This window comes from Rhipicephalus microplus, chromosome X (assembly GCF_043290135.1).
Source record: "Rhipicephalus microplus isolate Deutch F79 chromosome X, USDA_Rmic, whole genome shotgun sequence".
NCBI lineage: Eukaryota > Metazoa > Arthropoda > Arachnida > Ixodida > Ixodidae > Rhipicephalus > Rhipicephalus microplus.
This window is the reverse complement of record NC_134710.1, coordinates 222,533,147-222,559,885: the sequence shown is the minus strand read 5'-3', so window position 1 is coordinate 222,559,885 and position 26,739 is coordinate 222,533,147. Positions and strand designations below refer to the sequence as shown.

General features: G+C 45.5%; 1 protein-coding gene across 1 annotated transcript in view; it reads left to right on the top strand.

Moving 5' to 3' along the window:
* alpha-Man-Ib (alpha-Mannosidase class I b) overlaps positions 1–17,268 on the top strand; it is a 122,695-nt gene extending 105,427 nt beyond the window's left edge. The window contains exons 9-10 of the mRNA XM_037435677.2: positions 10,808–10,939; positions 15,905–17,268. Of these exons, the coding sequence (XP_037291574.1) occupies positions 10,808–10,939; positions 15,905–16,111 (339 nt within the window). The 3' untranslated portion in view covers positions 16,112–17,268. The remainder of the gene's footprint in view (positions 1–10,807; positions 10,940–15,904) is intronic.
* The last annotated feature ends 9,471 nt before the right edge of the window (positions 17,269–26,739 follow it).

Genomic DNA, 26,739 nt, shown 5'->3' with positions numbered 1-26,739 from the left:
TTATGGCCCGGTTATTTTTCTAGAGGATGATTTGTCCGTGCCACTGTTTCTGACAATGTGTGTCGGCAGCCATGATGATCTCTAAAAAAAAAAAAAGAACTTATTAAAAAATTCTGAGAGTGCCATACCCTGTAGCTTTCTTTTGAGTAAAGATCAACACCATTCGCAGCTTCCTGGCATGTTTTGTTGCAGCGCTAGGCTTTCCACGAGCAGACCATGTAATTGGATCGTATGGCATTATGTAACTTGAGAACTACTGAAGCTATCACGATGAAACTGCATATTTCCCTATTCGAGACACTTATGAGTATGCATGACAAATTTCATTGCTGTAGGTCAACAAATTAAAAAGTATTTTTTCAATGCCACTTCCCCCCTTAACGGCATCGGGTATTTGAAACGGCCGACCCCATCCGCAGCGCCCATCAATGTTGCTTAAGGTTGAGCGTTCATGCTTGTGTAATTGTCAAGTAAAAAGCAATTATTGCACATGTCTGGGGCACCATAACAACACGTATATATTCTTCATGTGCGTCTTTTACTAGAAAAGGCATACATAAGTAATTTTAAGGACCGTAGCGCTTATCACGTTGCGCTGACCATGCAATGCTTGCAAGAAAAGGCGAGCGTTTCCAACGCTTTGCTAAGACGAGACAGTGGTGGCACCTACCCGTCGCCTTGCGTTCTACACTTTATCACCTCTGAAATGGGCGTGCACACCCGTCTCAGAGCCACGCGTTTTCTAAGAAAACTGCCAGATGGCGTTCATGTCTCACGTGTGACGTGACTTGATGCATTTGTTCGCCTCCGTTGCACAAACCTGCCGCGCTGCTTCAAGTGCCAGAGGTTCGGCCATGGCTCCCAGAGTTGCCGAGGCCAGCTTGCCTGCGCCAAATGTGCCACCTCTGGACACTCCGCTGATGAAGAATGCATATCCAAATTCCACTGCGCCGATTGTGAAGGTGACCATCGGGCATACCAGGTCCTGTGTGGCCCGGAAGATAGAGAAAGAAATCGTAACAAGAATCAAACTGAACATAAGCTTTCGTGAAGTGCGGCAGTGTGTTTCCTCATACTTTGCAGAGACCACATAATATGCTCAAGTGATGTCTTGGGGGTCAGCACCACTACGGCTTTCGGCGATGCCTTGGACAATGCCTAGCGTGTCGAGGCAAACTCCATCAGCCCCCATGGGGGGAGCAACCTCGTGTGGTCAGGCAGTGCCCTCCCTAAATACAGCCCCACTGAAGGGCCCTGTGGACCTTGGCAGCAGCCAGGGCAGCACACCAACTAAAGAAGTTTCATTGACCTCCAGCCAGGTGGGGTCGAACGCTTCGTCCATCGTGATGAAGCCTGCATAAGTTCACCACCGTCCGATGCAGGCTGTGCCGAAGGAGCGCCAAGATCCTCTTAGCCACTAAAAAAACAAAAACAACAACAAAACAAAAAACAAAAAACAACGCCAATCAGAAGGCCTGACAAATGCTCTCCGAAATAAGTCTCGTTTCTCTTTAGAGACACACACAGTACATACACATATCCAAGATGGAGAACATACTACATTGGAATGCTAAAGGACTCCTACACAACCTCGAGGATATACAAGAGCTCTTAGGAAAATTTTGTCCAAAGGTGCTGTGTGGGCAGGAGACACACCTAAATTGAAAACGCACAATTTTGCTTCGTCAATATGTCGTTTTTTTGCAAAGACCGCCAGGGCACTTTTGCATCATTTGGCGGTGTTGCAAATATACTCCATAGAAGTAGCGTGCCAGCACATTCTACTCCTAACGGCATTAGAGTCAATAGTCGTCTGAGCTATAATTTCAAACAAACTCATTACTATCTGCTCAATAGACATACTCCCACAATACCAGCTACACAAACATTAATTCAAATCTCTTACGGATGAGTTGCCGGAGCCCTACCTTGTTCTCGGTGATTTTAACACTTGCAGTAGCCTGTGAGACGATTCTCGCATCGACGTGTGAAGCGGAGTCATTGAGAATTTTACCTTTTCCACTGGTGCGTGCCTGATTAACAAAAAAGAATCCACATTTTTTAGCTTTGCAAGCAACACATATTCCTCCATCGATCTTAGCCTCATCTCCCCATCCATTTTACCTGATTTTAACTGGGAAGTGGTTAAATACCCTTATGGGAGTGACCACTTCCTTGTACTTTTCAAAACACAAAATCAATATGACTTTCCACCTCAAGTTACACGGTGGAGTGTTGACAGAGTCAACTGGGATTCCACAGCCTCGCTAAGCTCTTGTGGGTGGATTTGTCTTGTCTGGTTTTAGCATTGACACTGCTGTCGAGTATTTTATTCCTTTTATTATTAATGCAGCCACTAAATGTACACCAGAGTCTAGCACTGCAAGTAGTCATTGTGTTCCCTGGTGGAATGATGACTGCGGCAAGGCTTGAAGAAAAACAAATAAGGCCTGGGACCTTCTGCGCGATTCCCTCACAGCAGAAAACCTTGTCAGTTTTAAGCAGGTCGAATTTCAAGGATGGTAGGCGCTGATAGGCTGGAAAGGAGAGTTGGGGGAGGTTCATATTGGGTGTAAATTCTTATAGTAGAGACGAGGATAAGGCCTGGAAGAGCGTGAAAAAATCAAAGGTGTATGAACGCATTTCACACCCTTAGTGAACGCCCAGGGGGAAAGCCTGGAAGACCAAGGTATGGCTCCCTGGGAGTGCATTTCGAATATGTATCCAGCTCTGCACACAGTTCAGACACCTTCCAAAGATATAAAACCAGATTGGAATGAAAAAGGCTAGACGGAATATCTACAAAAGATAAGGCCTATAATGAACCATACAACTTAGCATAGCTACAGGCAGCACTGAATTGCTGCAACGAATCTGCTCCAGGTTCTGACCGAATTGTATACGACATGTTAAAAAAGCACTCACTCCAGGAAACACTGTAAACCTTACTTTCCTTGTACAATGCCATCTGGTATTGCCACAACATCCCCTCCTCTTGGAAAGAGGCCATTGTCATCCCTATACTGAAGTAGGGCAAAAATCCATCCTCAGTAGGAAGTTACAGGCCGATTGGACTAACGAATTACTTATGTAAACTTGTTGGAAAATCAATAAACTGCCGACTAATACGATATTTACTTGTGTAATGAACCCACCCTCCCGTCTTGGTCCTTGAAAAAAGAAAAAAATTTTAACCCTTTGTAGGACCCAGCAAAATAAAAGAAGTAGGCAATATTATGTTTTAACACAAGCTTTTCTGAGGAAGTTTTATTAGAAAGAAAACAAATGGGGAATTAAAATCACCATTCGCAAAAAAGAAAGTGGGACAGGGTATGTCTCACCATCTACTTCAGGTAAATGATGGCCGACAGGGAAATAGGCCAAAACGCGCTACACAAAGGGGCACGTCGCACATTATGCAGATGTATTTACTGCGAACTTCTTTCATCTCTGTGGAGCTAAACTGGCACCGCAGACATTCACCGGTGAACTTCCGATGGTGGCCATTTACAGCGAACCGGAGCTTGTCGGGCACTCCACTCATGGCACGTCAGTTTTTTTTTTCTTTTTGTTGTGGTGAGCTTGCTTTGTAACACTTGATTAGAAAAAGCTGTTTTGCGCAACCAGTTGGCGACCAAGTATCAAGCGGAACTGCAGATAACTAATAGGCTCTATGAAACTCATTTGAATATATTCAGCATTCACTACGGCTGCATCCAACATGAAGCAAATATGTGGCTCCACCAGCGTTTTGATCCGCGGTCGGTGGTTTTGGGGTTTTCTTCTAATCTAATTCAACTCTTCCCATCCAGGTGTTCTAGTCTTTCACAACAGAGGGGCTCTCAACGACCATTTTCTTGCCATTTGGGAGTGTTCGGTGCAGCTGCACATGGACTTCTAGGTCATGGTAGTTCGACATAAGGTGGACATTCTTTGAGTCTCTCTATTTATAGGTGACCACCTCTGCCTTTCTCCTCCAAATGTAAGACCCTCTCTCAAGCTTGTTATTTTCTTTGACTACTTAAGGTAGATCCTTCTGTTGACGCAAAATGTACCACAAGCAAGGTTGTCTTTTTCCCGAAGCACCTGACGTAATTTTGTAGAGCTAAAAATATTATTAAAAATACCTGTGAGCCAGCAGGCATGGTGCCATCTGTCAGGGTCAGGAAAAAGTGTTTACCCAAGGTTACGTCATCTGGCTTGTGTGCGCTCTTTCCTTCGTAGACCTGGAACTTATGAGATAGCCAGTCTCAGAGTTTGCGAGAGACCAAACTTTGTAGCCCTTCCTGATTTTAGGTTTCATGGGCATGTACTGTTTGATGCTCAAACGCCCTTTGAACAGTATCATACTGTCATCTACGGCAAGATGACTTGATGGCGTGAAGTTAGCCAGAAACTTCTCGTTCATCATGTTGGTCAAAGGTCGAACTTTGTAGGACTGATCGTTGTCCTTCGTGCCGTAATATGGCATGAGGTCACAAGCGTTCGACGGCACACGTAAAAATAACGACATAGGCTGTCACAGGACTGGTTCCTTTCTCAAAAACAGGACCGGTTCCTTTCACAAAAACAGGACCGGCAAAGTCAACAACCACAACTTGAAATGGGTGCGATCTGTCCACCCTGTCGGTCGGCAGTGGCGCGGTAGTAGCCGATGCAGTTTGGAACTTGAACATAGCGCACACTTTGCATCCAGAGATTACCTTTTTCACACACTGGCGGTCCTTAATCACCCAAAAACACTCTAGCGCTGAAAGGGTATCGTTTACGTCATTGTGAAGCAGGTGCCAGTGCGTGTGGTCGACGATGAGATATGTGCAGCGGTGGTCAGCTGATAGTAGGATCATACACCTCATGTCTTCTGATTTTTTTACGTTGTCAGGGCGGGTCTTGATCCTTTAAATCCCATCATTGTCCAGGAACGGTTGCAGATCACGAATGCGGGACGCTTAGGTACTGGTTTGTCTTTTAACAATGAGGTGCTTTGTGTGAGAAGTGGCCTCTTCAACCATTTCCGGCAACATCGTATTGGCTGATAGCCTTATCGTAGGCTCTCATGGTTTCGTCGTTTAATGACAGTCGCTGGACGATTCTGTAAAGCCTCGAAATGGCTACTTCCCGATTGCCGGTCATGTCGACAAGCGGAGATTTCAGGGGTAATGCAACTTCATATCGTCCTCTTGGAGTAACAGCAGTGTTGTTGAACTCGTCTTTAGCATCTGCGGTGCACTGAGACGTTTGCGTGTCAGCCATTCCGATGTTTTCGAGGTGCCGAAATCTTTGTGATTGGAAAGCGACCTCATCATTTTCTTGGAATTCCGTTCGCAGAACACATACTTGAGTGCTTGCTCTCTTACTTGCACTTCCAACGCCAGATAAGGGGCCCTGGAGAGTCCAGCCCATCTTTGTGTTGATGGTGTTACGACCGTCATAATTATTGAAGTTTTTCGGCCTTTGTGAACGGGACGAAAAATATTTCGACGCATTCCAAGCAAGGGTGTGCCGTCAAGACGGATTAATTTCCTCTCGGCAAAACCTGAACGAGGGGTTCGGGACTTGTTCGCGCAGAGAAAACACACGAGCCAAGAGAGGCCATTGGGAGCTCGACTCAAGAAAGGCCATTGTGTTTGCTGGGAACAAGGCTTTTGAGGCAGACAAGGAGGCAGCTGGACCATTTTCGAGGTCACCGAAGATCTGTAAATCTGGGAACCAGCACGGTATTTGCAGTTGAGGCTGCAAGCTAAAGCCAAATTGGTTGAGGCTGCATCTTGCGAGGTCAAGCGGAGCCCCGGGATATGTGCAGCTAAGCCACAGCTTCTAGCAAACAACCAGGAATGGAATGTGGGGGTGAAGAAAAGGATAATGCACTATGTCCGCCTCGATGACGAGGGATTAGTCGACCACTCCTCCTTCCCCCTTTCTCCATAGGATCGGCTGAATGGGGTGGCATATTTTGAAGATATGCTGGCCCACCGTTACATTGTCCTACCCAAAGAGTCAGGCAAGTTTGACACGTGTACTGGCAGCCGGTTTTTCGAACCTCACCCAGCTGCCAGAAGTATCTTGGAAACCAAAATCATCGGACGTGCACGAAACTTGGTGACGTGTGCGAAAACGTCGGTGCAGTGCTTTGGTGACCATATTTGGGCATCGTGTGGACTGTGCCCTCTCCACATGAATTGTGTGGTGTCTTTCCTCTCCTTCGTGGGTGGAGCACCTGGACCATGGAGCGCCGTATTGGCTGAAGCCGCAGTGCGCCCAGCGTTGGCAACGCGGCGCTATATAAACGGAAGACTCTTGTGTATTTTCATGTTCTGAAGTTCTACAGTTCAACAGTTCTCATGTACAGTTTTTGACTTCTCCTTTCAAACTCTCAGTTACTAACCATGTAAATAAATTGTCGTTTTTACGAGCGCCTCATCTGACTTGTTCGACGATGGGTCCTTGGACGGGGGCCCGCTACCAAACTGACACCCGCGGGACCCGGAGTCGCAACAATGGCGAGTAAGGCAGGATTTTCTTCGTCCCACTTCACTCATGCTTGACATAAACTTCCAAAGCTGGTCTGATCCAACGAGGACACTAACACTCAACGCTCGGATAAACGACTGCGTCGGCCAGATGTTTGTCCTCTTCTGCGATGGCTTGAATAAGACGACTCTGACTTGAGGCTTCAATCATCTTCCCACAAATAAATGGCACCCTATGGCTTCAATGTGGAAGGTAAGGTTGTCGTGCTGACTGCGGAGCGTGATCTTGACCATCGTGTTCATCGATCGCCGCGAGGCCCGCTTGTTCTTTGCACGCTCCATGTCGGTCTAGCTCGAAGCGCAGCTCACCCACACCAGGAAAGACAGGCTTGGGTCGTCGGCACCAAAATCGATGTGAGAAAACCACGCTTTGGCCTTTAAAAGCGCCAAACGAAAAACACAAATCTGAGCATCCATGGTAAAAAAAGAGTGTTTGATTTGTTGTTTTCTTCTTCCTCTTTGTTCTCAGTCGTCCCATGCGCGCGCTATTCGTGCAGGAGGTTCAAACAATTTACAACAGTCCCGTCATCAAGCTCTTCAGAAGGCTTCTTCTATTTCTTTTCTGTTGTTTTTTTTTTTTTCAACGTAGTGTTTCTGTCGGATTGCTTTGCGCTTGCTTGTACTCGGCCCTAATAGCAGCTGGAAAGTGTCGTCCTCCTTGCTGCTTTCATCAGTGGCAAGCACAAACTCTTCGTCTTCAGAACTTTCATAGTACTCATCTGTACTGTCATTGAAACTGTCTGGTAAACTGAAAACTAGTTTTAGAGCTTCCTCTGGGCTCATGCGTTTTTGTTTTCTTGCATGGGAGAAGTAAATCAGCCAATTAGGCACTGGTATCACACCAGTGCACGCATGTGATTCAGTAAGCCTAACCCTGCGAGTGCGAAAACGCACGTGTTAAATGATTCATACATGCAATGGTTTTTTCCTATCGTAGGGTAACTTTTGTCGGCAATTCCATTTCTCAAAGGAATACTGTAATGCAAGAAGAAATATTTCACTTACCAGTCGTTGAATATATATGTCCTTGATATATCTTCATAAACAGGCACTCACTGACAAGACAGGAACACAAAAACACAACAAAATGTAACGGGAGCGCCTCCAGCTCCACGTTAGGGCAAGGACAGAAAACTCCACGGAGCGCTTTGCACAAAACTCGCAGATGGTGCCATATGAAAATTTCGAATATTAATTCATATGTAAGCATTTTAGAGCAAAAGAAAGACTACTCGAAAAGTGAGACTTATACTCTGTTTCAGAAGTTCCCTTCAGCAATGTGGAGTCTACAGGGCCCTTCAATCAATAAGAAAGGTGATTAGCGACTCCACATGTATTCATCCGCGCCATGTCGCCTGCTCACCGTCTTCATGGTGACTGCTCGCCAAATTTTTTATACACACTCGTGGCAGATAAGGCTGGTTTATTAACTTGAAGATACAGTAAAACTGCGAAACAAGCAGTCACACCAGGAACTTGAAGCGTGGATTTGTTGTTCTGCTGAAGATTGGTAGACGCTCATGCTGGCGATCCGTCACTTCTCCTGGCTCTCGTATAACTGCTTCTCTGCCGGTGCGTTCCTTCGCGTCTCTTGCTGCAATGCTTCTTCTCTCTCTTTTCTTTGTCCCCATCCAAGGAGGACCCCACGCTCACAAAATGCAGTATCATGTTGCATGTCCATTGGAGATGCAGCTGTTCTCGGTCTAGAGACGCAGCCCAAGCACTGCCTCGGCGCATTAGTCTTAGCAGGTGTGGCTAAGCAAGCAGCATATTTTGCTAATAACGACAAAACGTACCTGATGTTTTATCCTCAGAGTAAGATGAAACAAATCGATGACTGATTTCACCATTGATTTGTTGCTGTCAGCGCAGTGGGCGTGTACTAAGTTTGGACTGAATCGGCAGGTCGCTTCTGCATGGGCGCTGCCATGTTGATTTGTAAACACAGTTACCGGCCGTAAGTGACAAAAATAATTTCTTGCGTGTGAACTAAATGCGAAGCATAAACATATCAAATATCGATGTGACGTAACACACACCATACAACTGCCAATTTGAGTCAACCAGGTCAATTTTACGCTAATTGTTATGTGTCGGACTATGTTTTGCTGCGCAAGTGCGTGGCTTTCTTACACCTCGTAGCTTTGGTAGTGCTGAACCAAAGTGGTGAAACAGAGTATAAGTGTCCCATCATCCATAAAAGGGTAAATGTATCTGTTCATATTATTTTGGTGTGATAGCCAGTCGTGCTGACGATCGAAACAATGTTAAATCAAGCCGTTATATTACAAATTAACGATGCAAAAATGTCGAAACATAGGCAACCATGCTAAACAGGTGCGAGCGCAGGCGTCAATCAAAATGTCATGCCTTTCACGGTAGAGTGCCATCTGGTGAATGCAAGAAAAGCTTTTCTGTTTATAGCGCCGCGTAAGCCCAGCGGCAGAGAAAACAAAGCAAGAAACAAAGCGCATGGCCTCCTAGATAATGGTCATACGGCCTATTTTTACGCCACATCCTCATCTCAGAGTTCATGCAAAGCACAACCGCGCTGACAAGTTGTGCACCGGCAACGTTTGTGCACCGCATTTTGCCGCTGTGTTTTTGTTGTCGGGTTCGTCGTAGTAAATTTAGTTCGACACCTGCTGTGCAGGGTGCGTTCCGCCGTTACACTAGCTACACGGCTGCATGCGCTGGAGCATAAGAACCGAGTGGCTGGAAAACACTTTGGCGTCAATCCCTGCGTATTTGTTACTGGAGAAAACAGGAAGAGGTTTGGGCTGCAAAAAGGATTCTTCGCGCATTTTGTGGGCCAATACAATCACTCATGATAAACCACGGAAGATGCTCAAAAATCACTCTTGCAACGCCCACCTATCGGCTATTTTCTGATTTGAACATGGCACGTTCAGTCGTTACAGGGATCGCCGCAAGAGGCTGCGACTTGTCCGCACGTGTGCGTGCGATCACGCTGAAAAAGCCGTGCATTCGAAAAAGAAGAAATGCTCAAGGTCACGAGGTGTGCGTGACATATTCTATTTCACCTGCCATTCCTCCCTGCTTAGCTTTCGTCGGGAGGAAAGGAGAGAGAATGCAATTGCAGCATGCGAGAAATCTTTGTAACTCCACTTGCACCGGACGGATTCTTAAAATTTTTGCGGCGTGGAATTTGTGAGGCAATCAGCTTTCCCATCGAATTTTTTACATGGTTACTTGAAAAAGTGTTTCTGGGCCACTTTAACTTGCCTCTGGGCACAGAATTTTAGGCCTCTTTACAGCCACGTAACATCATCATAGTTCATATGTGACATACTTTACATACCACTGTGAAGTCACAGATCATAGCCACTCTTTCATCTCCTTTTCATGGTGCTCTTTGACAAAGCATCACACTTGCACCATTAAAACCTACCTATCATTATCATCGTCGTCCAAGATGCAAGACATGCGAACACCTTCGAAATGACATGATAGTTAAAAGTACCACAAGTGATTACATCCATCATATAAAATTTAGTTCTACCTGCACTGGTTTAACCATTATCTACATAATTGAATGTTCATAGTGTTACTAACAGTGCATTGGCAAAACGGTACAGCCTGTTTGTATTAGATGAAACGATCATTGCATGGACACAGCAAAGAAATTGCCGAAAGCTATAGCACAGCATTAGACTAGTAGTGAGACACAACTTAGACGATGTCATACCTTACATGCTTCAGCCAATCTTCCAGTCCGCAAGAGACAGAAAATATAGTCATATCTGATACGCAAGTTCAATGCACTCCAGCCAGCAGACACATTCATTAGAGGGCTCTTGAATCCACTTGAAATAGTATGTAATTAACGAAAACCAATGAGAGTTGGGCTCTCTTTCTAGGAATTTCAAACCTGCCAATATTCAGTGGTTCTTCTTCTGACAACCGTAATACAGCGAAACGTCTTAACTCCTCCCCACTTCCGACACCCAGGCATCCACAGTAGCCCTCTCCTTCTCCTTTGTTCGGATGGAGGGGAGGTTGCGAAGCATATACACAATAGTGCTAAGAAAACCAGTTCTAGCCTTGAGGTAGGCAAGTTCACTTGTTAAAACATCGGCTCGAGCAAGCAACCTCTGTTTATAGATTTTTTCATCACAAGCTTCCATCTTTTTCTTCCTGACATTTTGTGTACAGTCATGTTTTTTTTGGATTTTTCCAGCTTTGCATATGTTTGTACATACACTCATTCTAGCAGTAGTTATAAATGTTTAGGTAGTATTGTGTTCTGTTTTCAGGGCAATGATGCGCATAACCTTCTTCGACCAGAGACATTGGAAAGCCTCTGGTACATGTACTATTTCACACGCAACGAGACTTATCGGGATTTGGCTTGGCGTATCTTCCAAGGGTTCGAGAAGTACTGCAAGGTTAGTAAGCATTTAATGGGAGCCCCTTTTTTTCTGAACATAAGGTGGGCATTTGATATATGGATCTTGGGAAAACGCATGCAGAACAGCAGTGGCCTGAGCCATTAAGACTTTCTTTTATTGTAGTTCTCAAAACATCCTGCTCTGACGACATAAGTGAACTGCAGCATGACAGTTGCCGGTGTCCGACTTTGCAGTGAGCAGTCATTGATAAGAATATTCTGAAAGGCATTTAATGCTGAAAGCAATCAGTGATAAGAATATGCTAGTAGACATTTAATTGGTGCTTCTGGCTGTTCGGTATAGTAGTTGGCATTGAGGTAAATTGTCCTGCCTATGTGGGAAGCGTACCAGCTAATGCTAAATGCCTTAGCACCCACAGAGGGCCAGAGCAGCCCACCAGAGCATAAATGTCTGATGATTACAATAGATTGCATGACTTTAGCTGCTGCCACAGTTTAAATGAGCTCAAACAGTAGCTGTAGATTGTAACCATAGGAATTGTAACCATAGGACTAAAAGAAAGTGTGGCCAACTTTTATGTGCATTTGTTGGAGTTTATGCAATCTGTAATGTCTTTGGGACCTAACAGACTTGATAAACAAATAAGTAAATAAATAATACATTTGTCTCATGTGCTGCAAACTGCATCAAAGACCTGACACAGTATCATCTCCAGATTCACAATGTGCGATGTTTATCATTGGTGGAAGAATTTGGATGGCTATTTGTACAATGGTTTCCTTTAATACCAAATGTATTCCACACCTTTCTAAAGAAGTGTTGCATTACAACCTTCAAGAAATTTTTTGGCACATGCTATCAAGGCACATGCTATCAAGCAATGTTCATATTCCTTGGTCAGCTACTGCCAAAGATGCAATCTGTTGCTCTAATGTTGTATACAGTCGAATCTCGATGATACGATCATGGCTAATATGAATTTCCTAATGATACGAAGTTTTCTGTGGTCCCTGCCGAGCCCCATTACTTTGCAATGCGCTAGAGTACGTTTGTTACGAATCTATTTTCTGCCCGCGTCGTTTGATACGAATGAACGCCGCCCCACTGATGGCCGGGAAATAGAACAACACTTAGTCGCGCGCCGGAATGCGCGCTGCACCGCCGGTTTGGCATTTTGCCAACTGTGCCTGCCAGCAGCCCGTGGCGGTCTGCAACATCGGCGCGCGGCATGCGCAATATCTGAGACCTCAGAGACCGCTTGCGCCCTTTGATTTCAGTTTAGGTTTAGAGATGGCGCTGGCCACTGTTTCCTTTCTCTCTCTCTTTTTGGGTGCGGCGGCGTGGACGCGACGACGCGGCGGGCTGCGTGGGGCAAGGCACAACGAGTTTGGAGCGGTCACGCTTTTGTTGCTGTTGTGCTTTTCCTCTTTCTCTGCGTGGCGTTGGACCAAGTGACTGCAGTGCTGTGCTTCGGGCCGCGTTCTTTGTGTTTGTGCCATTTCGCCTAGTCGCAACGAGCTATGTCGCGCAAGTGAAAAGCGCTCTCCTTCAAGGAGAAATTAGACATCCTTCGGAAGGTTGGTGAGGATCCTAAGAGAAAGCAGACGGAGTTGGCTAAGGAGCTAGGCCTTGCAACGTCAACACTGAGCACAGTTGTTGGACAGCGAGAGACCATAATGAAAAACTTGCTTTGGTTCAACATCAACGCAAAGCAAGCGAAGACCGCTCAGCACGTGAAACTTGAAGAGACTCTCCTGACTTGGTTTAAAGAAGTAACCGCAGCTGGCGTAAATATCGATGGCAAAGTTTTGCGGGAGCAAGCCGACGAGTTTGCACTTGCTCTGCACATCGACGGATTTCAGGCCTCATGTGGGTGGCTGCAGGGCTTTAAGACAAGGCACGCTCTCGTTTACAAAAGCGTCTGCGGCGAAGCGAAAAAAGCTGACGAGTTGTCAGCAACTGGTTAGAGATGCTGCCGTCACTTATTGCAGAGTGTGAGCCTCGTGATGTTTTTAATGCTGATGAGGCAGGTCTCTTTTTTAACCTGAACCCGAAAAGAGCCTCTGTTTAAAAGGCGAAGCATGCAGAGGAGGCAAAAAAAGCAACGAGCATATTACTGGGCTCTTGTACTGTAACGCCGACGGATCGGAAAAGCTTAAGCTGACCGTAGTTATTGGAAAGTTCCAAAAGCCCCGGTTGTTCAAGCGCGAGAGTCATTTGCCGTGCGTCTATCGCGCAAACAAAAAGGCGTGAATGACGGCGGCGTTGTTTGAAGAGTTTCTGTCACTCCTTGACAGGAGGATGGCTTGTAAGAATCTGAGGATTCTTCTTTTTCTTGACCAGTGCGCCCCCCACCCGAGGCAAGTGTCTTTTTACCCGCAAACGCGACGACGCACCTGCAACCCCTTGACGCTGGGATTATTAAGAATGTGAAGCACCATTTTAACAGCCTTCTTGTGCGTCGCCTACTCGCAAAAATTGACCGAAAGGACGAAGGTGACCCGAGAATAACCCCCGAATGCAGAGATCTTACTTGGCTCGCGACTTCAACTTAACTTGAGCAAGTCCGCGTGAAGCAAGCAGCGGACTTCAAAACGCCCAAGTCAGCCTTCGCGTTTCATAGATGCTCAGGCTGTCTTGCTTGGTCAAGTCAAGAACGAGCTTCAAAGCAGAAACACGCTGCTCGCCTGCTGACGATAGTAATAATGAAGTTGTTCGCGTAAGGCATGCATTACAGCAAAAAAAGACCATATGTTTTAAAATAACTATAAAAACGAAGGGCCACAAGCATATTCTTGCCATTTTACCGCTAAAGAGGGGCACGTGGTGCCTGCCGCCACAGCGATGCGCAGTGTTGCTTCTGTAAAGCGTCCGTTGCTTGCTAGTTTTAGTGGCCACACAAATGCGGTGCGTTTCTTCACGGTTGCTTGTTTGGAGGCGAAACAAGCATCGCGTTGAGTTCTTTCTTTTTTTTTTTTTTCAATCGAACGCCTCGCCATGTATTTGTGCTGACCTGGCTTACGAGGTGACGAGATTTTCACGGTATTTGCCTTTCTGTTCGCCTGTGTGCATGCCTGTAATGGGCTAGGTCACAGTTATGAAAAAAAAAAAGTTATGGGAACAAATGTGATTCGTATCCTTTTGTTGAGCTTGGTAAACAAGAGAAAAAGCGGGGGTCAGGACATTGCCCTCTGCAGAATTCTGTCTCGCGGGGTGCAGTTGTGTATCGCTGCATGATGGTGAAGCAGATAAAAAAACCCGTGATAGGGGCATGAAAGCACCCTAGACGGGACAAAAGGATAGACGAGGCACAGACACAGCGCCGAGTCAGTTTTGTACCGAAAGAAGTGGAAATTGTTGTCGTGTTTTTAAAAAAAAAACAGAAATGGCCGTTGCGCCCAACCGAAGCTATTATTACGCACGTGTGTGTAGTCGACACAGCCTGTAACACCAGAGTACGCAGCCACTTCATAAAAGTCCCGCATAACAATAGAAAGTGCTGCCGGCTGCGGAAAGCGCACCAGCATTGCGTACAGGTGCTTTGCGATGAGTAGCGTAACTTTTCCTACTGCACGACAAACTGTCAACTACGGAATGCGGATGAGATTCCCGGTGACTGTTTGGAATGTGCCAGCACCGTAAAACCAGAGAGCCATCAGTAGCTGTAACACTTGAGGCACAGGCTGTTCTCGGTTGTCCCCACTTTCACGGAGCGGCAACATACCCAGCAGCTGCCGCACGGAGTTCTTCGTGAATCTGTATCGAGCGTGGAATTGTTCCTCGGCGTACAACTCCATCGGATTTCCTCGGTCACGTAAAGTGGGTCCAAGAATTTTCGGCAGGCAGTGCGCCTCAGAAAATGCTACGCTTACGGTGAGGCAAGCAAACTCAAAAGCGGCCACCCTCCGCGCGACGTCTGTTCGAGAGGTGGCCTTGTTGGAATAACGCGTGAAGTCGCTTTCAAGCTAGCCGGCGATAGTTAAAGCGCGAGAACAAAACGACGACAGAGACGAGGACACGAAAGACACGGGCGCTCGTGTCTTTCGTGTCCCTCTTGTCTCTGTGTCGTCGTGTTGTTCTCGCACTATAACTATCGTCATGCCATACCAACTAGCCCAAGCTGCCACACTTCTAAGTTCAAGCTAGCCTTGGAGCCGACTTGAAACTTGACCTGACTTCGACCGCGCCAAGTCACCTTCAAGTCGTCTGCAAGTTTGGGAACGATTTATGGTGACCGGCAAGACTGTCTTGAGTCAAGTATGAGTCAAGTAACATCTCTGCATTTGGGGGTAATCCTTTTCGACGCCATCCATTTTATAGCTATGGCATGGGATCGGGTAACTCCGACTACCGTAGCGAACGGCTTCGGCAAATGCGGCTTCTTTGGGAGTCCAGAAGAGGTGCCCCCAGAGCCGGAAGATCCTACAATTGAGGACTGGGAACAGCTCAACGTCGAGTGCACGTCTGATGATTTTGGCACGGAAGATGACAATCTCGCCACCTGTGGTGCGCACATGGTCGAAGATATTGTTGAGGAGGCCACGTGCGAGGCTGGCGATTCCAGCGATGATGGCGATGACATAGACGTGGGCAACGACGAAGGACCACCACCGGCGGCTGAAACGCTGCATGCGCTCGGCGTTCTGAGGTGCGCTATGGCGGCGGATGAAGTCAGCGACGACACGTGCACGTGTTTTTATGCTTTCGAACAAAGTCTGCTAGGTGACCTGGTGAAGAAAAAGACAGAAGGACATCAGAGACTTTTTCATCAAGAAATAAATGCTTTTTATGTCCTTGTGCCTGGATGAGTTCATGTCTGACTCTTTGTTAATTTAGCTAGTTTTATTTGTTTCGATGATACGAATTTCGGCTAATACGAATGTTTTTCGTGACCCCGTGAGATTCGTATCATCGAGATTCTACTGTAAATGGCTATAAGGATTGTCTGCTGGCAAAACAAGCTTACCTGCCCTTTTGAGCTGTCTTTCCTTGGTTGTGCAGGTGCCTGGTGGTGGGTACACAACAATCGGGAGTGTGCTGAACACGAAGCAAACTGGCCCACGTGATATGATGGAGAGCTTCTTCCTGGCTGAAACACTAAAATATCTCTACCTGCTCTTCAGTGAGGAGGATGTACTGGAGCGGTATTCTCCAACCAGATACCTATTTAATACCGAAGCCCATCTGCTCCCTTTGTACTCATCCTGACACTACACTTCAGCTATAATTAGCATTCCCCATCTTAGCGATCGTTAAATTGAAGGAGTACTCCGTGATCAGTGTTACCGTAGGCACCACTGCTGCGTAGATTGGTGGCCATTGGCTCACAACTTGCAGTGCAGATCGGAGCTTGCACTGCCCATGTCAATCCATGCACAGCTTCAGTGGCAGTATTGTATATATGTAAAAGTGACATGAGCGTTTGTTCTTATGGTCGTGAACATGCACCTCCTGGAGTGGTTCATTAGGTCCGCCTTGAATTGCCTACAGCAGTAGTTGCCATTTATGCTGATGCTCAGCATTAGGCCAGGCTTTGGGTACAGCTGTACTGCTTGTTGCCGTTGTCTTACTTGCACAGTTACCCAAAATGCAGTTTTACCGAGGTATTTGCCCTATTGCGAAACTGCTCTACTACCTATAGCCGCTGTGTTGTTCATCAGAACAGGATTGATGGTGCCTGTTAGCTCAAATAGCAAGAACATCGCATCCGACCGTGGTATTAACATGCAGACAAATTTCATTTCTATCTTCAAGCTGTTCCTCCCCTGTACATAATCAGTTGTTTATGTATGCCACACAAAAAAAAAAACACAATACTTCAGTTGTATTTTCATTCATCCTTGCTTAAGCTCATTCTCATTTTTTTTCACTTTCCTATACATTCTACTTGGTTTGCTAAGACCACATTTTTTTATGGTAGGCCTATCAGTCCAAGCATGTAGACATTGCTTAAGAAGTGAGGGCCTTGCTTTGTCTTGAGTATTTGTAATTCGATAATTCATTTTCCTATTGACTAGTCTCTTCAGGCTTGTGTGTCAGCTAGCAAGGCCTTTATCGGTAAAGTCGTACTAAATGCGACTCCTCAAAGTCATCAGGAAAGCACAAATGCTGTAAGAGAAAGCCTAGCATATTAACCTTGTCAGGCATGTGTTCCCAGTACTTGCTGAAGCCTACCCATCAAAATATTTGTAGAAAGTGAATAAGTGCAGCCATTTTGATCAATTTCCGAGCAGGTATTACCAGCTCTCATGAGTGTTTGGGAATATAAATATGTTTTTGCTTGAAAACTGCCCCTATTAGTACAACAATTTAGGAATTTGTTTATACTGTCAAGATCATACTCCTTATATATATATATATATATACATATATATATATATATATATATATATATATATATATATATATATATATATATATATATATATATATATATATATATATATATATATATATATATATATATGATGCTACGATGAATGGCAGACATGGCCTGGCTCATACGCCATGTGTATTCCATTGTCACTTCTTCCTTCTCGGCTTCTACCAACCGTCGCTACCTTCTTACGTCACGATTCCCCCTCCTTCGGAAAAAGCCGCCTCAGACACTTAACAAAACAACAAAAATGCAGAGTGTTAAAGCGAAAAATGTCAAAATGCACCGTAGTTCCATTTCAGAAGGGAGCTCCTTAACTCGCACAAGAAATCCACAGCAGAGAAACACAGTCCGGCCATATCTAAGAGAACTCAGGTGGACGAGGCTGGCTGTTGAGTCCTGGATGGCATAACTACACCTTGGAGATGTGCACTGGAGATGACATCGGTTGAGTTCTTGTGAGGAACGGGTAAAGTTGGTAGTCTCTGTAGCATTTCAGGTTCGAATGTCGAAGCCGTCGAATTGTGTGTCATGGTGGGAACAGACTGTGCGCTTCCACTTTGAGAGTGCGATGGTCGTGGCTGACGGCATGGTGTCTTGGTCTCTGCGTTCTACAGATGATGCCTTTTCGTCTCTTTCGTCGTTTTCCGTGGTTTCGGAGCTGTAATTGTAGGCACAGCCTTGATCTCTTGTGCAAAACTCGTTTGTGGCACCGATACCTTATGCGTATATGCCTCGCGTCTTGAGTTTGCTTTAAGAGGCTCGCTTTGCGTCGTTGTCCTTGTTGCCGTATCTGTTGGAGTGTCTTGAATTCCTGGACTCGCTTTTGCTGGCGTTGCTGCAGTTGTACTGGAACGTGCTGAGGTGGGAACGCTTCTTGAACATCATGCCGGTTTTCTTTACAAATTGATGTAGTGTCCAGTCGGCAGCTGGTGGTCTGTGGGCTGTTGTAACACTTTTCAGGCAGTGAAGTTGGTAGGACAGATTTCACTGCAGAAACATCAGAGGCGCCTGCAACAGCATTCATTACGTAGGCTTCTGGCTCCTGGTAACCTGTAAGAGATGCTTCCGAGCCTCCTGTGTTTGGGCTTTCAGATGGCTGTGCTCTCAATGGCAACACCGCAATAGGTGTGGTTGGGTCAGATTCTAGATGGGAATGACTGTCTTTCTGTGCAACGAATGATGAGAGCTCTTCTGGCGCATGAAACTGAACTGTAAATCCCGGGCTTGACTGAATATGCTCCGAGCTTCTCTGCTCTATTCCAACCATAGTGAACATGTGAGACGTGAGGTGCGCGTTGTGAGCGACTGAAGATCCACGTGGTGGAAAAGCGGGAGGTTTGTCAATGCGTGAAGGCTGCTTTTTACTGTGATAGCCGAGTGAGGAAGCTGGGAAGCGATACCAGGTGAGGCTTGTGTTTTCCGCAATACATGCTTGGTAACATTTCTTCTGTAGAGCACAAAAGGCCGCTGGGATCCATAGTGGGCGGAAAAAAGTATACTATGAGAGATATCCTGATTGTTCTTTCAATTGTTGCGCGAGAGTTGCTAACCAAATTCCTCGCAAGAGTTACTAACCGAATATACATCGGTCAGACTGGTTTATGTATCAACACGTGCCTCAGAGAGCATCAAAATTAATTGAAGTGTTATCTCATCGCACTTCACATTTTCAGTTATGCAGTTTCATCTTTGACGGCATGATAATCTTGCACAGTCCCCCTAACCAGACGAGAGAAATCTTGGAGACATATTATTAAGAACACCGCACCTTGCTCAAATCAATTAAATTTCTTCTGTTACAGCAATGGCGAAGGTTAACTTTATTATTCAACTGTAAACAGGCTCCTCGGTTGTTAGTCTTATTGTACCTATTTGCGACATGCGCAGTGCACCCCCATTTTGTTAACACTTACAATAATTTTTCAGTCGTGACTGAGCAATTCCGGTGTGCATATTTCTTTCCTGGTGTACTTTCATTTTGCCCTGTAGGCTTGATTCCAACCTGGAGTTACAGCACCAAGGGAAGTCGGTAGATGCATACGGTGCGAGCGGCGCGCAGTGTCTAGTCAATGTCTAGTCGACGTGTTTTACTTTGCGAAATTGTGTCTTTCTCTAAAGGACTCCTTGAATATACCAGAACCGCGCAATTCACTCGTAAATAGCATCGAAGGACATTGATTTCTAATGCATCTGTGAATTTATAGACAGTGCTTGTACCATCTAGCAACCAAGTTGTATAGTTTCTTTATTTATGCCGAAAATAGACTGACGCCACAGGATAATAATAACTAACTTAGGCTTCGCAGCCACTCGGCCGGTTGAACAGGGAGACGAGTGCAAATCTTAGACAGGTCGATGCACTTAAACACTGAAGTTATTTAAATGTTATGGGCATTCATGCGCTGCTTCTTGCTCTTCTAAGATTTGGTGCGCTTCGCTGGTGGTGGAGAGTCGTACATCAAGGACGATTCGCTGTCGCAGTCATTTTCTTCCTCTAAAAATGACTGGAAGTGAGACGCCTGGACTTGCGTATGACGGCCTTCGGTGACATCCTTGGTGTGTCTTCCTTCGTCTTCTTCTTTACTGAATTCTTTATGTCCTTCACGGGCTTCTTCACTAACTGGTAGTAAGTACTCAACTCGCTTCAACCGGATTCAATGCCAGAGTCTTCTATTTGCACAGACTCTATTACCGGCGATCTATTTGTCTTCTTAATTTTCCCGCCCTTGCGTTGTTTCTTCGTTGAAAAGACCTCCGGCTTTTTTTTTTTTTTTTTTTCCAGAGATTGTCAGGACGGGGGCTATTATTCGCTGAATCCCCTTGCATTCTCGATGACTCGCTGCACATTTCGCCTTCCGAAAGTTCACTCGCACAGTCTTCTTTATCGCTGGCAGACCTCAACGGACGCTGCGAGTTTGTTCCCACATTCACGTTCTAAGCTTCGTTCTAATCTGGTCGCAGTTTGTCTGACATGTCGTTTGCAGGAGCTTCAATGTGACCCTTCATCGTTGCAAAATTGACGTCAGCTAGCAGGCCAATGTCCATTATTTTGTGGGCACCTGCCCCGCAGTGTTTGTCCTCGATCTGTTGCTTCTTAATGTTTTTCTTGTTTCCTGGAGCCAATTTATAATTCCGAATGTTTGCAATGTTGATCATTGGTTTCTTTTTTTCAGATGGTGCTTCGATTTACGTTCTATGGTGGGCGCAGCGTTTTCTTCAGATGAAGCCAATGTCTTCATTTCTTCGGTCTTGATATCTTCTTTGTGGGTGTATCTGGACTTCGCTGTCCTTCTTTTCAGCTTGTTAAATACAGTATCTGAGATAGGGTTCCCTGGTTTACCTGCAACATCGGTGTTGGAGTCTTTCGGACATGGGCCTCCTCCTGTGGCGGCGGAAGCATGGTCATCGAAAGTTGACGAGGGATCACCTTAGGGAGAATCTTGTTTCGAACAAAGCGGTCCAGAAATGTCCGTCCTGTTGGTAATGTTTGTCGTAGCATGCTTTTTAGCCTCTCTTTCGTCTCAAGGTGTGAGAGATGACTCTTCTGTGTCGGCCTGTTCGGCGATCGGTTTCTTCTGCGCGAGACTGCTTGGAATAGTTCTTCGTGGTACATTTTTTGTCTCCTTCTCAGGAGACAAAAGTATATATATATGTATGTATATATATATGTATATATATATGTCTTTGGGCCTCCTGTCAGCACACATGACAGGAGGCACATACATGTCTCAGACAATTAATTGGTTTATTTCATACAGAAAAATGTTATTAGCACATGCTGTCCTTGCACGAGACCATTAAGATGAAGACGTTGTCTCACTTGTTGTGGACAATATAGAAACAGTCATTCGTCGCCGAAAGACACACGAAGACATTGCATTTCCTGCACCGGACTCGCGTCCTTGACCTGCAGCCTTCCAACTTGCAACGCTGAGTAAAACTATTGCCTGTGTGTGCTGGCCAGTGGTGTAGGCCATCATACCGTACGGCATTTACAGGCCGAAGCTCAGCATTGCGCACTTTTCTCGGTGGCTCCTTGGCTTTGTTGCTTGGTCGACCGCATTTCTTGGCACAATTCTAGAGAGACATGATTAGCGCCAATCCCACGTTGTTCTGAAAAGCTAGAAAGTCCAGGACTTCCCTGCATGGGATGGAGTTGTCATTCGCGTCGGTCAGGTATTCTTGCCAGCTATTTACAAGAGCAAATGATGTAAAGTGAGAAATTACTCGCACTGGCAACTTTCTGGTTCGTTGTTTTAGTGGGTTCAAGGACAGCAAGAAATCCATCTTGTCGACTCCGCCTATTGATTTGTTGTACTTGGTGATAATTTCTGGGCATGGTATGTCAACATGCTGCTTTGTGCACTCACTTCACCGCCTCACAGTTGTTGCCTCCCCAACACCCACGAACGTTGACGCAACATTCACGATGCCATTGTCCTGCCACCTTGCAGTTGTTAAATCACCTCCTTGAGTGAACCTCGCATCTATACTGCCGCGTCCTTCCTTTTTTAACACTTTGTCAGGCTTCAATGGGTATCCCTGCAATCTGTTGCTGCACATAGTGCCAATGGCCCAAATGCCCATTTTTCTGGCTCCTGGAGTAGCTGAATAGATCTAAAATAATTGTCAAAATACAATTTGAAGTTCTCTTGTTTAAAGAGACCTTCTACCAACCTCATGACAATAGAGCCACCAAGCCCAAGATGCTTGTGCTCGGCAGATGTGCCAGAACCTTCGCCTTGATAAATCTCAAAGTCGTGTGCTATCCAACTGGAGCTGCACCGAAGAAACACTTTCACCCCTTCGGGGTTTGGTTTTTTCTGAACAAATTGTTTGGCCGCAACTCTTCCCTGTGAAGGGGATCATGGGATCATTTGCTTATCGATGCTGTTTTTTTCAGTCGCTAGGAAGCACCTCTTCCTTACAGCATCAAGTAGCGGTCGTACCTTCCAGATGCGAACCAGTATGGTTCGCATCTGGCTCTGTGACGTGCAACGCTGACCGCAACCTGAAAAATCTGTTCACGCTCATGGCTTTCGACACGCTCGGTACTTGCTTGGCAGGATTCCAATACATCCTGATGCGTGGAAATTTCAGGGTTCCCATTATCATTAGCATCCGGAAAAACGTTTTCACTTCTTCTGGAATTGTTCCCAAGATGGCTCCACCTGTCTGCAGTGAGTAGATGTTTGCACAACGCACGATTTCTTCAAAAATGTCGTCTGTGATGTACCGTAGGAAGTACTCAGGTGGTTCACTCACAAGATTGACACCAGTGTCAATGGACCGATGAAATGTTGTGGGGGGCCGGTCAAATGCCGCAGTTGTCCAAACCACTTTCCTTTTTTGTCGACTGATGGCTTCTGCATGTTCATCACAGTTCACTAATCCGGACGGATGAGCATCACTGCCTGTGGTGCCGGCCTGCAAAAGACAATTATTCTATTACTGTCCTGAAAAATGGGTTGCGCTCTCATGCGCGCCTATCATTTTTCCACTGATCCACAAAAGAATAGCTCATACCTACTGTAGGGTTACTGGCCGCAAAAACAAATACTTTTTTTGAAACCCAACTAAGCAGCACAGTACAAAAGCAAAGCAACGTAGAGTGAGGTAAGTAATGAATTGGGATAGAAAAACGAAGCCACAGCATTTCTACACTCACCAGCTGATTTGTATGTCCCTCCTCATCGTCGTCGTCAGACAGACCAATGTCCAACGTGTTGCCATCGGCAATTCGGGACAGCAGCCTTTCAGCCCTCTCAGAATCAAGCCTCCCTCGATTTCTCGCATGATTTTTCAAGTACGAAATGGCGAAACACCCAAATGTTTATTAGAAAATTGCCAACTACGAGAAACTCTAGCAGCCGGTCTGTGCTGCTTGGCGCACGCCATACAAAATTGTGTATGCAAGATTTCACAATCAATTTTCTATCTCAAAATAATACTTCTAACACATTCTGCGGTTTTTCTGTGTTCCTTAGGTACAAAACAGCATAAAAAATCCAGACACTTACCTTCTAAGAGTATCAATACTAAAGAAAAATTCAATTTTGTAAGGGACTTACCGGCATCACCGTAGAATGTGGTGGCATCCATTTTGGAAGTGGTTGTTTACTGCTTTATTTCTTGTTAACCAGAACAGATGGCGCTAGTAGTACTGCACAGAGCCCATACAACTTCTTGCAACAAGTATCGTATTGATGACTGGTTTTTCCGACTTTCGAGTCGGAAGGCTCGCCTCAATAATGCTTAGTCACGAACGCCTTCTGGGAGCGCAACAAAGGCAATTGTTGCCCTCCTTTTCCTTTATTCTCCAATTCTCGTGCGAAAATGATGCAGAACAAGACGCACATTAAATTTGTTTATAGAAAGGTATTACTTTATGGGCGGAAACTGTTGGCGACGCTCCAGAACCGCGACAGGACTTCCAAGTTGCGGCCTCTGTTGGTAATAGAACACGGCTACAATACATTCGTCAACGACTGGCAGTGCCAAGCCACGTCATCCAGCTTCAAGTAGCATATCACGAGAGCCGAGGAGTGCTCGTTGAGCTCGTCCAGTTGTGTGTGGCCGTCATCGCGTGGCTGACACGTGACACACACCTTGGCAACACCGGCCAGTCTCGTGGGGAAGGTATGCATGCCCTTGATTTTTCAAAAAACACTGTTGCACAACGACCATTGCGTCGTACTCGTAGAGGGATAATGCTTTCGACAGATCTGCGACGAGGGCTGGGTGGCTGTATAGACTGTCCAAAGCCGCGGGATCAGGGGGACGGGAACCGCGTTCTTCTCTCAGAATGTCCTCCATATTGATGCATTTGACGATGAAGGCCCGAGAGAAGCGCACCAATTCAGTCAGCGACCTCGTTCCAAGTGGCGTTCATGACGACGAGCTAGTGTTGTACGTTGCTGAAGCTCATGCGCAACTTCTGCCTGTCAGCTTGCAGCCCACAGACAAAGCAGTTGTAAGTCTCCAAGGTATGCTCACGTTTTTTTTTTAATTTCGAAGACTGCTTTTTGACATACACAAGCATAAATAACCACACGTTCATCGCACATAGACAAACAAGTTGCACTGATGCATAAAGTTTAACATCTTGTGAGTCCGGAGGGCGACTCGCTGCGAATTTCGCCTTCCGAAAGTTCACTCACGCTGTCTTGCTTATCACTGGCTGACCACAACGGACACTGCGAGTCTGTCCCCACATTCTCGTTCTGAGCTTCGTTCTGATCTGGTCACGGTTTGTCGGTCATGTCGTTTTCAGGAGCTTAAATCTGACCCTTCGTCGATGCAAAACCGACGTCAGCTAGAAGGCCAATGTCCATTTTTTTGTGGGACCTACCCCGCAGTGAGGGTGTCCTCGATCTGTTGCTTCCGCATGTTTTGCTTGATTCCTGGAGCCAATTTAAAATTCTGAATGCTTGCAATATTGATCATTGGTTTCTTTTTTTTTTTCAGGTGGCACTTCAATATACTTTCTATGGCGGGCGCAGTGTTTTCTTCAGATGAAACCGCTGTCTTCATTTCTTCGGTTTTGATATCTTCTTCCTGGGTGTATTTAGACTTTGCTATCCTTCTTTTCAGCTTGTTAAATACAGTATCTGAAATAGGGTTCTCTGGTTTAACCTGTAACATTAGTGATAGTCTTTCGGACATGGGCCTCCTTCTGTGGCGGCGCAGCATGGTCATCGAAAGTTGACGAGGGATCACCTTTGGGCGAATCTTGTTTTGAAGAGAGCGGTCCCGAAATGTCCGTCCTGTTGGTAATGTTTCTCGTCGTAGCATGCTTTTTAGCCTCTCTTTTTTAGTCTCCAGGTGTGAGGGATGACTCTTCTGTGTCGGCCTGTTCGGCGATCGGTTTCTTCTGCGCGAGACCGCTTGAAATAGTCCGTGGTACATTTTTTGTCTCCTTCTCAGGAGACAAAAGCATATATATATATATATATATATATATATATATATATATATATATATTCAGAATACTATATCACATATAACACTGAGTTCAAGTACACTCACTTTTTTCTTTTTCCAGGTGTACTCAGTTTTTTTTTTTTTTTCAATTTGAAAGACTGCCTTTTCGCATAACAAGCATAGATAAAAACAGGTTCATCACACATAGATCTTAAGTTGCACTCATGCATAAAGTTTAACAGAGATCAATGGAACGGTCCTCTTAACCACTCTTCTAAGCCTGGAGGCCGACTCGCTGCGAATTTCGCCTTTCGAAATATATATATATTATAGGGTTTTTATGTGTGTGCACGAGTGGTGTGCGTGTGTGTCATACCGAGAAAACGGGGGGGAGTGAAGCTTTGGCGCAGTCGTTCACCCCTCAGGCCGCCACACTGGTAGGAACTGTTTTAGTACTACGACTTGTTAGCAATTAACTCGTGAACCCATGCGCACTTGCAGGTAACAGGTAACATATGGTTCATTGCCAAGTAACATCCTGCAGTAAACATGTTACCTCGGGGATGTGTCCTACAAGAAGAAATCCTTCCAATGGAAGAGGAAGGGTTTCTTAAACACAGTAGTGTTTTGCAGGCACATAATCGATGAGGAACCATTAAGCTCACGTACTACACAGACAGTACATTGCCAGAACATCACCATTTTCACGCATCTTGAAATGATACGGCATTACAAAAGGGGGTGCACTGCTATGGTGGAGTGTTTCGGTTGAATTACGGTAACGTACCACAGCCAAGAGGAAACTATGGTGACTCATGGAGCCTTTTGTGTACACCTGTATACGATGTCCCTCAGGTCTCCATTTGCTGTAATGGGCTTTCGATTATGAAAAAAAGGCTCCGAATTTTTTCGGTCTGAAATCTTCCAACGACTGCTGCTTCGTTTTTCCATTCGGGTTGACCTATCGAACCACTAGGGAATGAATCTGGGACTCCGCCCAGGAAAAAGAAAAGAGATTGCGGACGCGCAAAGTGCTGCGGGAGAACAAAGTACCATTAAAATTCACATCAATGAATTCTACGCCTTCATATTGATGACTGGTTTTCCCCATTTTCGAGTCGTAAGGCTCCCCTCACAAATGCTTAGTCACGAACGCCCTCTGGGAGTGCAACAAAGGCAATTATTGCCCTCATTTTCCTTCACTTTACCAATTCTCGGTCAAAAATGATGGAGAAGAAGACACACATTAAATTTTTTTATTTTTTTTATTTTTATTTATTTACCTATACTGTCAATCCCAATAGGGATTATTGCAGGAAGGGCACATACATTGTGAAAGGGCAAGATTATACAGAGGGTACTCACTGAAATATTATAATAACGAGCGAGACAAAGCCGACAGAAATACATTTGATGACTACATCTGTACCACTAAAATACATTCAGTAGCATAGGTCATCAATTCCAACTAGTACTTAAAAAAGAAAAGTGAGCACTTCAAACAGTGGACAAGAAAAAAACAGGGTTCGTCTGT